At 37.5% G+C, this 12977-nt stretch overlaps 1 protein-coding gene across 1 annotated transcript in view; it reads left to right on the top strand.

Moving 5' to 3' along the window:
* Positions 1–12977, top strand: part of kaznb (kazrin, periplakin interacting protein b) — a 139284-nt gene that overhangs the window by 102282 nt on the left and 24025 nt on the right. The window contains exon 6 of the mRNA XM_055023059.1: positions 3202–3309. Coding sequence (XP_054879034.1) covers positions 3202–3309 — 108 coding nt within the window. The remainder of the gene's footprint in view (positions 1–3201; positions 3310–12977) is intronic.

The raw sequence follows: 12977 nt of genomic DNA, 5'->3' as shown, positions 1-12977 counted from the left end.
CAATTTTCTTTCTACAAACCCAAAACAAAACCCACTTCAAAGTAAATCGGATGATGAAATAGTGTGTATTTGTGTCTCAAGTATTTGCTGCTTATATGACTCAGAAATCCTTGTTCGCCTGCTGTTCAAACCGGTAAAACGCAGCGATAAAAAGCACGGATTTATAATTGTAGCTCTGATTATTTGGATTTATTTGGGTTACATCTTCATCATTTAATGCCCAGTTCACAAGTGGGAAACTTTTTTTGTTCAATAAAAAGTTGACAAACATTCATTTTTGATGTGCAGTGTCCAGAAATGCAAGACTCTTCTTCTGTAATGAAAGTTTAACAAAAGAAATCACAGCATGGCTTCTTATAACTTATTTAATCCACAGCTTAGCTTTGAGATATTCCCATTTGATTGCAAAGTAGCTTCAAGCCTCGTGCGTCTACTCATCTGGCATGTCTCGCAAAGAGAGAGCAAGCGTTAACTTTCAGCTTCAGAGGAGTCAAAAGAGTTTTACTGAATACAGCCGAAAGTGTTCAGTTTTTTTCTTTCACAAATACTGGCTGGAAAGAAAATAATCTCTGCAATCAGTGACTTTGACTGTGCTCTGAAATATAATTTCATAACCACATATGCCAACTGTTGGCCTCATGATGGAAATCTAAATGTCTTCTGAAAGGGACATTGTGGAGAGCAATTGGAAAAAGAAAGTAAAACTTACAGTACTCTGCATTCAGCACTGTTTGGCCTCATTATAACCCCGAAATTCTCACTTTTCAGGTCCAACCAGGCAGAAGTCATTTGATTTGATTCATTGGTTTCTTCTCTGCAGCCCACTTACTGCAGCAGACACGCTGGCGGGGTGTTTCTCTGTGAAACACAATGAACTGCAGCTAATCATGAGCTCCTCTGAGGTCAAAAAATCCTCCCACAAAAACATTCACATCAGGAAAAATTCAACTTTGCACATTTTGACAAATTGGAGAAGACAATTTTCAATAATTTGAAAATATGTAATGACTGCAAGTATGAATTTATTTTCTGGAATATTTGTTTTTAACCTCATTAAGAGATAAAACTTTAAAGCTGGAGTCTGTAACTTTTCTTTTAAAGTACCTTTTTACATTTTGTAGGTTATGAGACACAATCTGTGAAAAAATTGAGCTGCCCTGCCATGTCAACTAGAAACAACCAATCAGAACCAGAAGGCGGGCCTTAGCGTTGTCAATTACAATCTGGCGTGGCGCTGCTCATTCTCCCTCTCTTTTTCTAGAGGTGGGTTTTGTATGTTATGAGACACATAAAAAATGTATCTAAGAAATTTATTAAAGTAAGAGTAGCACAACTGCAACATATTTTTACTTAAAAGTAAAAAGTAGCCATCCAAGAAACTACTCAAGTAAGAAAACAAAAGTATTTGCTAAAGAGTCTACATTTTATATTTAAAAATTACTTAGTCGATCTAAAGTTAGCTGGAAATTTTGGTATTTTAAGCATGAAAATGAAAATAATTCATATAAATAACCTAATTAATTAGTAAATAAAGTCAGACAAAAACCGCAAATAAATTTGTTTCATTATAAGTCTTATTAAAATTTAACAAAAACTGCAGGTGTGTGTCTGTGTTGGTGAATTTCTGGTCAAAACATGTTTGTTTTTCATTCAGTGAAGTTACTCAAGTAAAAGCTGCAGCGTGGTAAAGATATTTTTTTCCAAATATTTACCAAAGTAAACGTGAGTATATATACCTAGTTACTACCCCGAGCTGCAGCTATCATAGCATGTAGGGTTTTTTTTTTTCTTCTTCCGGTCAATAACGACGACACATAAGGGCATAGCATGTGGCTAGTTAGCATAGCATGACGGCGGATAAACGGTCTTCTTGTAACGGTTTCTCCGCCATTCGCGGCTAAGCCCCGCCTCCTGCCTCTGATTGGTTGTTTTTTGTCGGAAGTGACGCGTTTCTTCAGACAGTTATAATCTCTCAGGAAGGAGGACATCAAGCTTTTTCACACCTTATCCGTCATATTAAACCGTCTCAACACGGTGACAATATGAACATATATTCTTTTAAACGCTGCAGTGTTAAGAGGTGAGCTGTTCCTCCCTTTGAGTTCTGCTTCGCCCCCCACGACCCGCTCATTATCGACGGCGCTCAGTGAACTAGTCTCAGAGCAGCCGAGTGTGAGCCGGCCTGCCGCCCAATCTCCATATTAAGGACCAAAGAAAAGGTCAGCCTGGCCCGTCTAAACAGTTATTGACAGGTCAGGAGTGATGCCGCGGGGCGAGAGGGCAGGAACGGTCAGTAACGCCAATAATTACCATAGAGCTGTGAAACGGACACGCTGGAGCGTGAACGGACGCTGGGAAACGTTATGCAGAGAGCAGCTGAGGGCTTAATGCAGCGATAATGGAAAGAGCAGCTACTGTGGAAAAGATTTAATGTAAAATTTAGTGGCATATTGTATGTGTTTATCACACAGGAAACTTTACTTAAGTGGAATGGTTTTACCTGCAGAGTTTAGTGGAAAGAATGAGAGACAAAATGTGAGCTCAGCTTTATCTGCTCTGCAGAATATTAGACATCCGGAAAGAAAACTTCAATTTACATTTAAAAATCAACCGCTTTCTGTCTTTTAGACAACTTCAAATCTGTGACATTATTCACAAAAAGTATATTAATGTGTGAAAATAGCAGCGAAAACACAAAATATTACCAAATATTTTTGGTGCAGTTTTTATGCAAATATTTTAGTAAACTTGAAATAAGACAAAACCAAATTACAATTAACTTTTCAGCAGGATATATGAGATAGCTTTAAGTCAATATTTTCTTAATATTGATTAATCAATTCCAGTTTCACTGGAGGATTATTTCATTTATTACATTAGAAAATGTCTTACTTTAACAGAAATAATCTTCCAGTGGAAATTTTTAAGCATTAAGGGATTATTCATTCAAAATGAGCTCTTGCTGAGAAGCTACTTGTTTGTTTTTGTCAAATTATTGTTTGATAAAATCCTCTAAGTTGTTTTATAATAATCCCACCAAAAAGCAACAAATATTAAATTATTAGAAGATAGAAATCAAAGTCCAAGAGGACTACTCCTGTGTAAACATCATCGGATTTTTATGATAAGAAGACGTACAGATATGATTTTAAATGGTTATTTTAAACATTTTCTCTAAAACTTACATTCGTATCTCTGCAGATCCGTCGGTGCTTCACAGGCAGAAGACGGTGGTGACGGACATGTGCTACCCGACAGAGATATCCAGCCTGATGGACTTTGGCACCGCAGACTGCTCGCTAGGCAAAGGTACGTTGTTGCTTCAAATTGCAAGGCGTTGCCGTGGTGACAGCAGGAAGTGAGCGCGGTGATTTATCCTGGCAGTTAAAGGGACGCCGAGCTGTCGGCTCGGCTCCGGGGGTGAACTCCGGAGCGAAAGGCCTTCGCAGGCGAGAACAATCAGATAACAACACTTGGTGTCTGTCCATGAGGGCCCTTAGCATTCAGCGCAGGCCCGGATTTATCTCAGCCCAGCGCCTAATCTGCTCTGTCGCCCATTTCCCAGTGTCGTATTGATCACCAGACGTCCACAGAGGGGAGTTTTGCTTTGCAGATCGCCGTGGAGTTTGCTGAAATGCATCATTCTCCAGTTTTATTGTAATGGGCCGTTACAGCGTTGCAACAAGATCGCTTATCTTCCACAATTACCGTGAGAAATGCCTTGTTTTATGAGGAGAGCAGCTCAAGATGATGATGGCCTCTTTTCATTTCATCTGCTGCAGTAATCGGCCCACCAATATGTGACCACTTCACAAAAGTATTGATCACAAATCACTACTTCTGCTTGTTACGTAATCTGTAAGATGCCCATCCATTTCTTCTTCTCAACACAAAAACTCTCATTGTTAATGGAAATGCTGTTCCCTACAGAAAATAGGCAAAGATAGGCCAGGTTAATACTAAAGCAATTTTAATCATTTTATTTATTGAGGAAAAAATAGCCTGAATCTTACATGACTCATTAAGTCATGAGAAAAACGGATTAATCAATTTTACTGTCTTCATCTTTATGAGCCACATGACTTTTGTGGAAACATTTTGTGGACTGATGAGACAAAGAGGAACTTTTTGGAAAGTTTGCATCCCTTTAAAACTAGAGAAATAATAACATCATCATAAAATAAAGGATAAATTTAATTCATTTCTTCTCTCGGGTAACAGTAACTAGGACTAATAAAGTATTAATAATTAAAGCTGGAATTCAAATACATGAAGGAGACAGAAGGAAAGAGACCCTGGGAAAACACCCCTGAAATAGATAAAAACAGAAAATAATCAAACTCTGGGATCAAATCCTACTGAAATACTCCGGAAATGTTTCCAGTACATTGTTAATGATTGAAAACCTCCCAATGAAAAATTAATTAATGTGTCCACAGCAATACAAAACACTCCTTGTCATTTATGACAAACACTTGATGGACATTATTGGAGGTGTGACACAGAGCGAGATCGGCTTGGAAAGCTTTAAATGACGTCATTATTTGACACCTGAGTTTTGTGTTTACTCGGGTTATCTTTATACAATATAAATATTCGTTTAATAACAAGTGGAACGAGAAGTGGCTTGGCTGTCCATCATATTTTAAGAGACAAGTTCTTCTTGCAAACCAGATTTATCCACTAAAAGAAACTCTAAAATGTACTTTAATCTCATTTGGTGATGTCACAAGTCACACAGCGAACCTCAAACTTTTAGAACCTGATGTTCCTGCACAGGTTTTCACTTCGACTTTCAACTAAACTGAACCCTTATGCAACTTTTTGAGGTCTGTAGTCCGAACTGAATTAATTTTTGTGCCACAGGACAGAAAGACAAGCATCTTATTAGTTCCACACTGCAAAAACACAAAATATTACCAAGTATTTATGCTCTAGTTTCTAGTGCAAATATCTGAGTACACATGAAGTAAGACAAAACTAACTTATTAGTGACTTCCATCAAGATGTAGGAGCTAGTTTCAAGTCAATAATTCCTCATTTTTTATAAAAATGTAGTTTCAGGGACAGATTATTTCACTTCTAACACTGTAAAATGAGTGAAATAATCTCTCCATGGGATGAGAATTTTTTCATCAATATTAAGGAATTATTTACTTAAAACAAGCTCCTATGTTTTGCTGAAAAGTTACTTGTGAGTTAGTTCTGTCTTATTCCAAAAAGTAGGCAAAAAATGGTTGGTAATATTTTGTGTTTTTGCAAAGCAGTGGTAGATGTGACCCTAAAATCTAATTCTTCCTCTCCATGGCCTCCTTTTTCGCCTGATTCCCCGTCTCTAACCCTGCTTGTATTTTAATGCCGCTCTCTATCAACACGCTGCAGCCGTGTGAATGCAGAGCTGCAGGTCAGCTGTGTGGCAATGATAGAAAGGAGCGCAGTGCAGGAGGGAACGGAGCAGACCGTTTTTTAAGTATGAGCAAAGCAAATGAATGACACAGAGACAGAGGGAGCTGAGCAGAAGCATGAGGACAATGAGGAGTAGAACATTTCAACCTGAGGAGGCGTCAGGATAAAACTAGGACTGTGGAAGAGATTCAGCATTTCTTGGAGGTCAGCTTGACGTTAAACATTCAAGCAGCAGCATTGGTCAAAAATGCCTCAGTATGTGAAATATTGCATCCAAACAGTGTCATTAAAAACAGAGAGCAGGACATTTTGTATCGATAATTTGTGTTTTATGTGTTTTGTATTTCATATTGTATTTGCTAAGGTTGTGAAGTTTTCTTTAATCACACGACATAATAAGATGATTAAAAAAAGCAATGATCCGTTTTATTGGTAAGAATTTAAAAAGTGACATTTTCCTAATACTGAAAACATGTTTGTTTGTGAATTTGAGTTTAGATTGGAAGAAGTGGAGCCAAAACGTTTTAATAGGTTTATCACTCTGAAATAAAATTATACAAATACTCCAAAATATCCAAAGTAGGGTGGGACAACAAATCAATAATGATCAATATCATGACAGACATATGTGTCTGAAAGAATACTCAAAAATTTCACTGAACCGCACAGCATTCTGGGAAATGGAGGCAGAGGAAAGGCCTTGGCCGCCCAACCTCTCACTGCTAGCTAAGCAACGTTTGTAGAATCAGCTAGCTCTCTCACTCTTTGGTTACCTAGCAACTCTCTCACTCTTTGGTTACCTAGCAACTTTCTCACTCTTTGGTTACCTAGCAACTCTCTCACTCTTTGGTTACCTAGCAACAACCCGTGGAGCGCAGCAGCAGCTTAAAGTTTTTTAAAACTGCTTAAAAATAAAAATCGACAGTGTTTCAGACATTTAAAACAAAAACTAATAAATTATAACTGTCAATACTGACTGATTTGAAACGCTTATGTCGTGATACTTTTTCAACTGCTATCATTTTTTCTCTATTTTTATGCCAAAATACATTTTTAAATTGAACTGATTTAAAGCTTGTTAAGGAAACATAAACTTTCATAAAAGTTGATATATATTCTGTCTAAACCAAACATGTGAAACACATCACAATGTTAGAGAAGTTCTTCATCAATTTTCTTGTTCCAGATGGTATTTATGAATCGTTTTCCTCAATAAACTGAGAGACATAATGGTGAATGTTTTGTCACTTTTGTTCAACAACAAAACAATAAACATTTGTTCTGATCAGGTGAAAAAAGTTGGACTTTTTTATTTTAAGAAACAACAAAAGTGTTCTATAATTTTATCATCTTAGTCATTAAATTGTGAATATTTTGTGCTGAGTATGATAAGTTCGGTGCTAACGAACATGAAGTAATGCATCAGCAGAGGAGTTTCTGTTGCAACACTTTGTCTGGCAGTGATCCTGGAGCAATCAGAGTGATTGGCAGATGCATTGCCTCATGCCACAACTATTTGGTTAGATCACATCTGATCTTGGGGTGAAGCTAAAAGCTAAATCTCAACCACTGGCATGTAGCAGCAGAAGTGATACTACTGCTGTAAACACCTGACAAGTCCACAACTATAAAGGATTTAACCAAAACTACTCGATGCACACCATTCTTCCCAGTTAATATTCCAGCTGCGTTGCTCAAGTGCTTATAAAACCGAAACTCTGTTATGAGTTTTTATCTCGCTGGACCCTGCAGGCTGAATTAATTTTGCTTAAAACCACCTGCCTTTCCTTGCCTGCGGCAGAAAGAGGTGAAACGGCAGAGGAATAAGCTTATTTACTCTGTCCGCTCACATCCCGGCGCTCCTCTGACACGACACGGACTGACCTCAGTCAGCAACAAGCGGCAAAGCAATCAAACGCCCAGAGGGTTTAAGATAACACAGAAAGTCCATATTAATAAACACATCTCTGTGTGCAGACAGAGCTGAGGCGATTTTCTCTAAAGCAGGAACTGCATTTACATCTTTATTCGTCCAGAGCTGTGAAAACGTATTTACCTGCATAAGGACATCTTTAGTTTTTGTGTTTTTGTCACACTGGTAACAAGATCATATCACAGGACTGTATTTGAAATCCATAGATAGTCTGAATAAATACACAACACAGTTTCAAATGATGAGTTCATTTAACGAGAGAAAAAAGGAAAAACTGCTTCTATAACAAACGGTGAACTGAATTTTACAGAATGGTTTCAATTTATTTAAAGAGTAATAAATCAATTTTATCATTTAACAAATCATTTGTTTTTTTTCTTAAGATTTCATTTTTGTAATATCCGGATTTTTTTTTTTTTCCATCACTGGGTTTCCATATGTCCAAGGCGGCCATCTTGCTTGACAAGAGTTTTTTTTACAGCTTTTATTTATTTGGACTTCGAATCTGATATGGAGAAAATTTGATATTTTATTGACAGCAAATCAAACTAATTTGTGTCCAGACTTTGACTAGGACACTTCTAAACCTCCATTCAGCTCCATTACTGTCCTAATGCATACATTTTTAGGATTTTCTAGCCAGAGGAAAGCAGGATTATAGCAGGTTCTTCAGGTCTTGCAGCAGCAACTCATTTTCTATCCAGGCATTCGGGTCACAATGAGAAAACTTCCCGTTCAAATTTCTCTGCTTTCAATTAGTAATTCTTGCAAAACTATTTTTACGTGTATGTAATACGTTTATGTTTCACATAAAATGAAAACTGATTTTATTTGAAATAATAAAATAACATTGAAGCATATACCTATTGTCTTAATGTTCAATTTTACACTAAGATCTTCTGGTCCACTTTAAATACTTACGGTGGACCAGATGTGGCCCTCGGGCCTTGAGTTGGACACGTAGAGGGCGTGATTATATAAAACTTATTTTTTTCATCTGGTAATGTTATCTTTGCAATTATATGAAACATTTAAGTAAAACCATTTTTTTTCAACACTGTACAAAACATCCAGAGTTTGACTTCCTGTAACTTCTGGCCAGAAGCTCCCAGTCTAAATCAGGGATTTGTTGATGTAAACATCAGATTCAGAGAGGTGAACGGGTTTGGAGTGGATTTTATTTTCCTTGGCAGAGATTTCCTCTGTTTCCTGCGTTGTGGGTGAGCCGTCAGGTGGAGTAAGAGCTCCACGCCTGGTTACCTGCCTGAGCCCTCAGGTGTTCCTTCCTCCCCCATCCCGTCTTTAATCATGGGGGACAGATGGAAACCTCAAGCGGGTGTTGTCCGGGCTACTTCTGGGTGTGTCCAGGGAGAGACAGAAGAGCCACTAAGAGACAAAAAACATAAAAGGGAGTCAGTGACTTCCTGGTTACCTGTTTGGGAGGAGCCAGATGGAGCTGAGCTGGGAGCGGCCGGCTGCAGCAGAGCAGTGTGTGAGGTTTGAATGGTGAGCGCTCCGCTCTGTGCCTCCATGTCCGCGTGTTTCCCTTCTTTCTTTCTGTTGTTTCTCCTGATATGAGAGCTGACTCCACAGCTGACAGTGGAGTCAAACGGAGCCGGGGAGGACATGAGGTCCGACAAGGAGGAGGGGAAGGCCGGTGAGTTTATGTTAGAAAGGAGAGCAAATCTGGCTGAAGAAACAGATTGTTGCTGTGTTTGTGTGTGTGTGTGTTGGGTTTATCTGCTTGAGGTGCTTATCTGTATATTACGTAACAGGAATATGAAAAACGATTCAGTTGAGAAACTCCATGTGAGTCAGGATTTGTGACTAACCTCATAAAATACGTCTATTGTGTGAAGAGAAGAGGTGGAGATGACATTTTCTCCCTCAGGACTCATCCATTAGGAATGTGTTGTTGCTCCTTCTCAACGGGAAACTTACGTTCGATAAGTTAGTTATTTTATCGGACACATGACTTGGTCTCATTGATCAACCTTCTGTGCCAACAGAACATCTCCCTGATGTTTCTACACAGTTTCAATAAGAGATTTTTCCAATTTTGACATTTAAATTGAGTACTTTCGCTGAAGTGTAAATATTTTGAGTACCAAAATACGTTTGAGTACGTTTTTCATCTGAAGAGGTTTTATTGTTAGTATTATTCTCTGCTGGATGTTTTGTAAACAAAATCAAAACCCCTCTGTCGTTATGAAAACAGTCTTTTTGTTTTGTACCTTCGCACTCCGGATTGTTTTTTTCTATTTGACTTTGACTTTTCCAGTCAATAATACCAACCAAATGTCGGTTGTGACTTTTTACACCTGCATTGACAGGGAATAATTTCAAATTATTTCAGTTTACTGTGTTTTCTATGAAGATGAATATCAGTTGTCGGATGGAGAAATATTGTTATAATCTGTCATCTTGAATATATTTTAAATCACCAAAACAACAATAATTCAAAATTGGGCTTTGTTTCTTTAAATCATTGTGATGTTTTCAATCAAAATAAACAGACATACACATCAGGACTGAAGCGATTAATTGGAATTAATCGATTATTGAGATAATCATCGACTAATTTTGTAATCGATTAATCATTAACTGGAGAATATGAACTCTAAAAAGGGCAATTTGCTGAAGGTACAACACGCTAATAGCAGTAATTAAGCCAAAACTTGACAAGAAATATAAACATTTTGCATTTAATATGCAAAATGGCCAAACGGATGGTTTCATTTGATGCTGTAAAAGTTTTATGTTTTTTTTGGTTCGGACTTTGATATTTGTAGCTCTGCAGACGTGTCACAAAAAACTATTTATTCCGGAAGGATCAGAGAACTAAATATGGTACTGTTTGATTTATTCTGTAAATAAATTAGTGACAGCCTGCTGTATGTTGAAACTGAAGCAAGTAATTAAGTGTTTAAATTATGTGTTGAAGCATAAACCTGTAAAATAAAGGACCATCTCTGCCTAGTTATGAATTATAAGGAGCAAAATATTCAACGCAAAAGAAACATTAGTTTGTAAATGTGAAGGAATAAGAACAAATGTATCTATTTTTTTTATATGTTTCTACTTTTTCTTGTTACCATCATGGCATCCTTGATTGCTCTGTATAGGCCCATAGTTTACTTCTTCAATTTTAATTTGATTATTGGCCTCTTTATGGTAAAGAAATGTTCTTGTTCTACATGTTTGTCTTATGTTGATTTAAAAGATATTAATATTTCAGCCTTATGTGTTTCGCTTCAGATCTAGACACACGCTGACTCACACGCCCATGTAGATGATCTTTTATCTCTTATAGATGTTTATTGTGAATTTATGACTTCATTAGATGATCTTAGACATTCAAAAATTTCTAAAATATAACTTTTAGCGATAAAAACTCATTTACAGCACTTTGTCAAATGTTTGAAGTTACATTTAATTATAAATCAGATGCAGGTGCATTCCAGTAGAGTCTTAGAGAAGTTTAAGTAAAAGAACCAATAAGTATCTGTTGTGCTACGTCATTATTTGACAGTTGTCATTTCGATGCTAAGCTCCTGAGATGCAGCATGTTTTCGTCTTTGCCGTTGCCTTGAGAAGTTGCTCCTTGTCTGGTGAATTCTCGTTGCTGCTTTGCCATAATGAGTGGTTTCATTGGGACACTTCCTGAGGTGGATGAACCCAAACCTTCAGCGTTTGATATATTTCATTGCAGGCGACGATCGGTACAGATGGTTCTGTCACTTTTTCACCAATATCTGGATGATTTGGTTCGGTTTTGACTGTGTTCTCATTGAGCGCTCGTCCATTCTGAATGGGAATTGGTTCTGTGTTTTACTTCGGTTTTACCTCTCGGTCAGGCTTTCAAAATGTCAGACTGCACATCACAGCTGCACCGATCACTTAAACAGTCATGCTTTAGGTACAGTATAAGCCCATTTGCTGCAGTGCCTGAGGTGGAGAATCAAATCATTTTGGTTTCCATACACTGTATTTTTCTGAGGCTGACAGATGTTTAGTCTCTGCTGCAGATTCAAAACAGAAACAAGGCACAGTGCCACGTTGTTCCTCCATGGTTTACATGGACCTTACTTCTCTGTTGATTTATTCACTCTGTGTGGCTTTGTGTCATTTCTAACATCTCTGTTGACGTAGCAAACATTTTCATATTTTATTGATAATGACAATAAAACTGGTGAAATGCAGCACTTTGATTTCATGAGCAAACAAGATTCTAAACAAAAGAGTAAACATGTTTCTGGTGTTGAGATATTTCTGTTCTGCAGATTTTGGTGCTCTATTTATTCTGTTTTTTCATGTTAGCTCCAGACTCCTGGTACCGAACAGATTCCCTGCTTTATCTCGCTCTTCTTTCTGGAAAAGTATCTGGATGGGAGAACGCTCAACAATTTGTTTTGATCTCTTTCCATTTTGATATTTCTGCCTTTAATTATTTAAAAACACAACCAAGTGATGCCACAACAAAAATTAAATTATGCTAATGTACCAAGACACTGACAGTAGAAATTGGACCAAAAATACTGGTGAAATGTTATGTTTTTACAGTGTATTGTGTTTTACAGTGTGTCACTTTTATTATGATTTGAATTGAATGTGTACAGTAAAATCCCCAAATTTTAATGTTTTTTTTATGCATGAATCAGTGCAAACATTACAGATTAGCAAACAGAGGTATTGATCTACAAAATTACCAATTAGAAAAGACATTTTTTGTAGTTTGGTAGTTGTTTGTATTCAGATGATTCGCTTCTGTTTCCTTTTATTGGACCGAGAAATAAAATGGTTTCAAACTAGGAGCTGCAGGGATTCATTACTCATTCAGACTGCAGAAGGTGAATCTTTACAGCTCGATAGAGCGACCTTTGACCCCCCCTATATGCCTTTTCCAGTTTCAGTGGCCAGTTTCTTCAGGTTCTGTTATTAACTGGTCATTTATATCTGAACTGAGCTGAGCCTTCTTTCTGAGTTACATGTAAACCATTCTGGGGACAGTGTATGAGTGAGATGAAGGTTTGGTGAAACGATGCTCTTGACTGTATTAGATAATTAAATATCCTTGTTCGTGTTCTTTGTGCTCCTCTAGTGGCACATCCTTGGCAGTCTGCCTAATCTGCACATAATAAATGTTTGAATCAATTACACCTATCTGCAGCTGGCTCTTCCGCTCTGACCTCAGTTGTAATGTAAACTCAGAGGTGATTAGTTTGTGTAAGCTGTTTCCCAATGGATCCTCGTACGAAATGGATTTAGACTGCATGAATTTAGATGAATGCACAGTTTCTGTTCATCGATTTTCAGCACATTTATCATGAAAAGAAATGCACATGTAGCAGAAATCACCAAGGTCTGCATTCCTGTCTGAACAGATTTAGAAATGTCTGCAAATGTCTGAGTTTAACAGAGAATGTTCAAACCGCAGAAACAAATTGAGGAAGTAAATGTTTATCGTAGATGTTGGGTTCGCCAAAAGAGTGTTTGGGTTTATTCCAAAGAAGGTGTGTGTAGAAGCAATGTGAACGTGAAAGGACTGGTGGAGCAAGTCTCCTACATGCAGGGAGTAAATTACGTTGATGAAAAAAAACCTCTGACTGCAGGAAGGAGGCGAGCATGTTTCTTTATC

Source organism: Poeciliopsis prolifica, unplaced genomic scaffold (assembly GCF_027474105.1).
Source record: "Poeciliopsis prolifica strain line A6 unplaced genomic scaffold, Auburn_PproV2 SCAFFOLD003, whole genome shotgun sequence".
NCBI classification, from domain to species: domain Eukaryota; kingdom Metazoa; phylum Chordata; class Actinopteri; order Cyprinodontiformes; family Poeciliidae; genus Poeciliopsis; species Poeciliopsis prolifica.
This window is presented reverse-complemented; position numbering and strand designations above follow the sequence as displayed.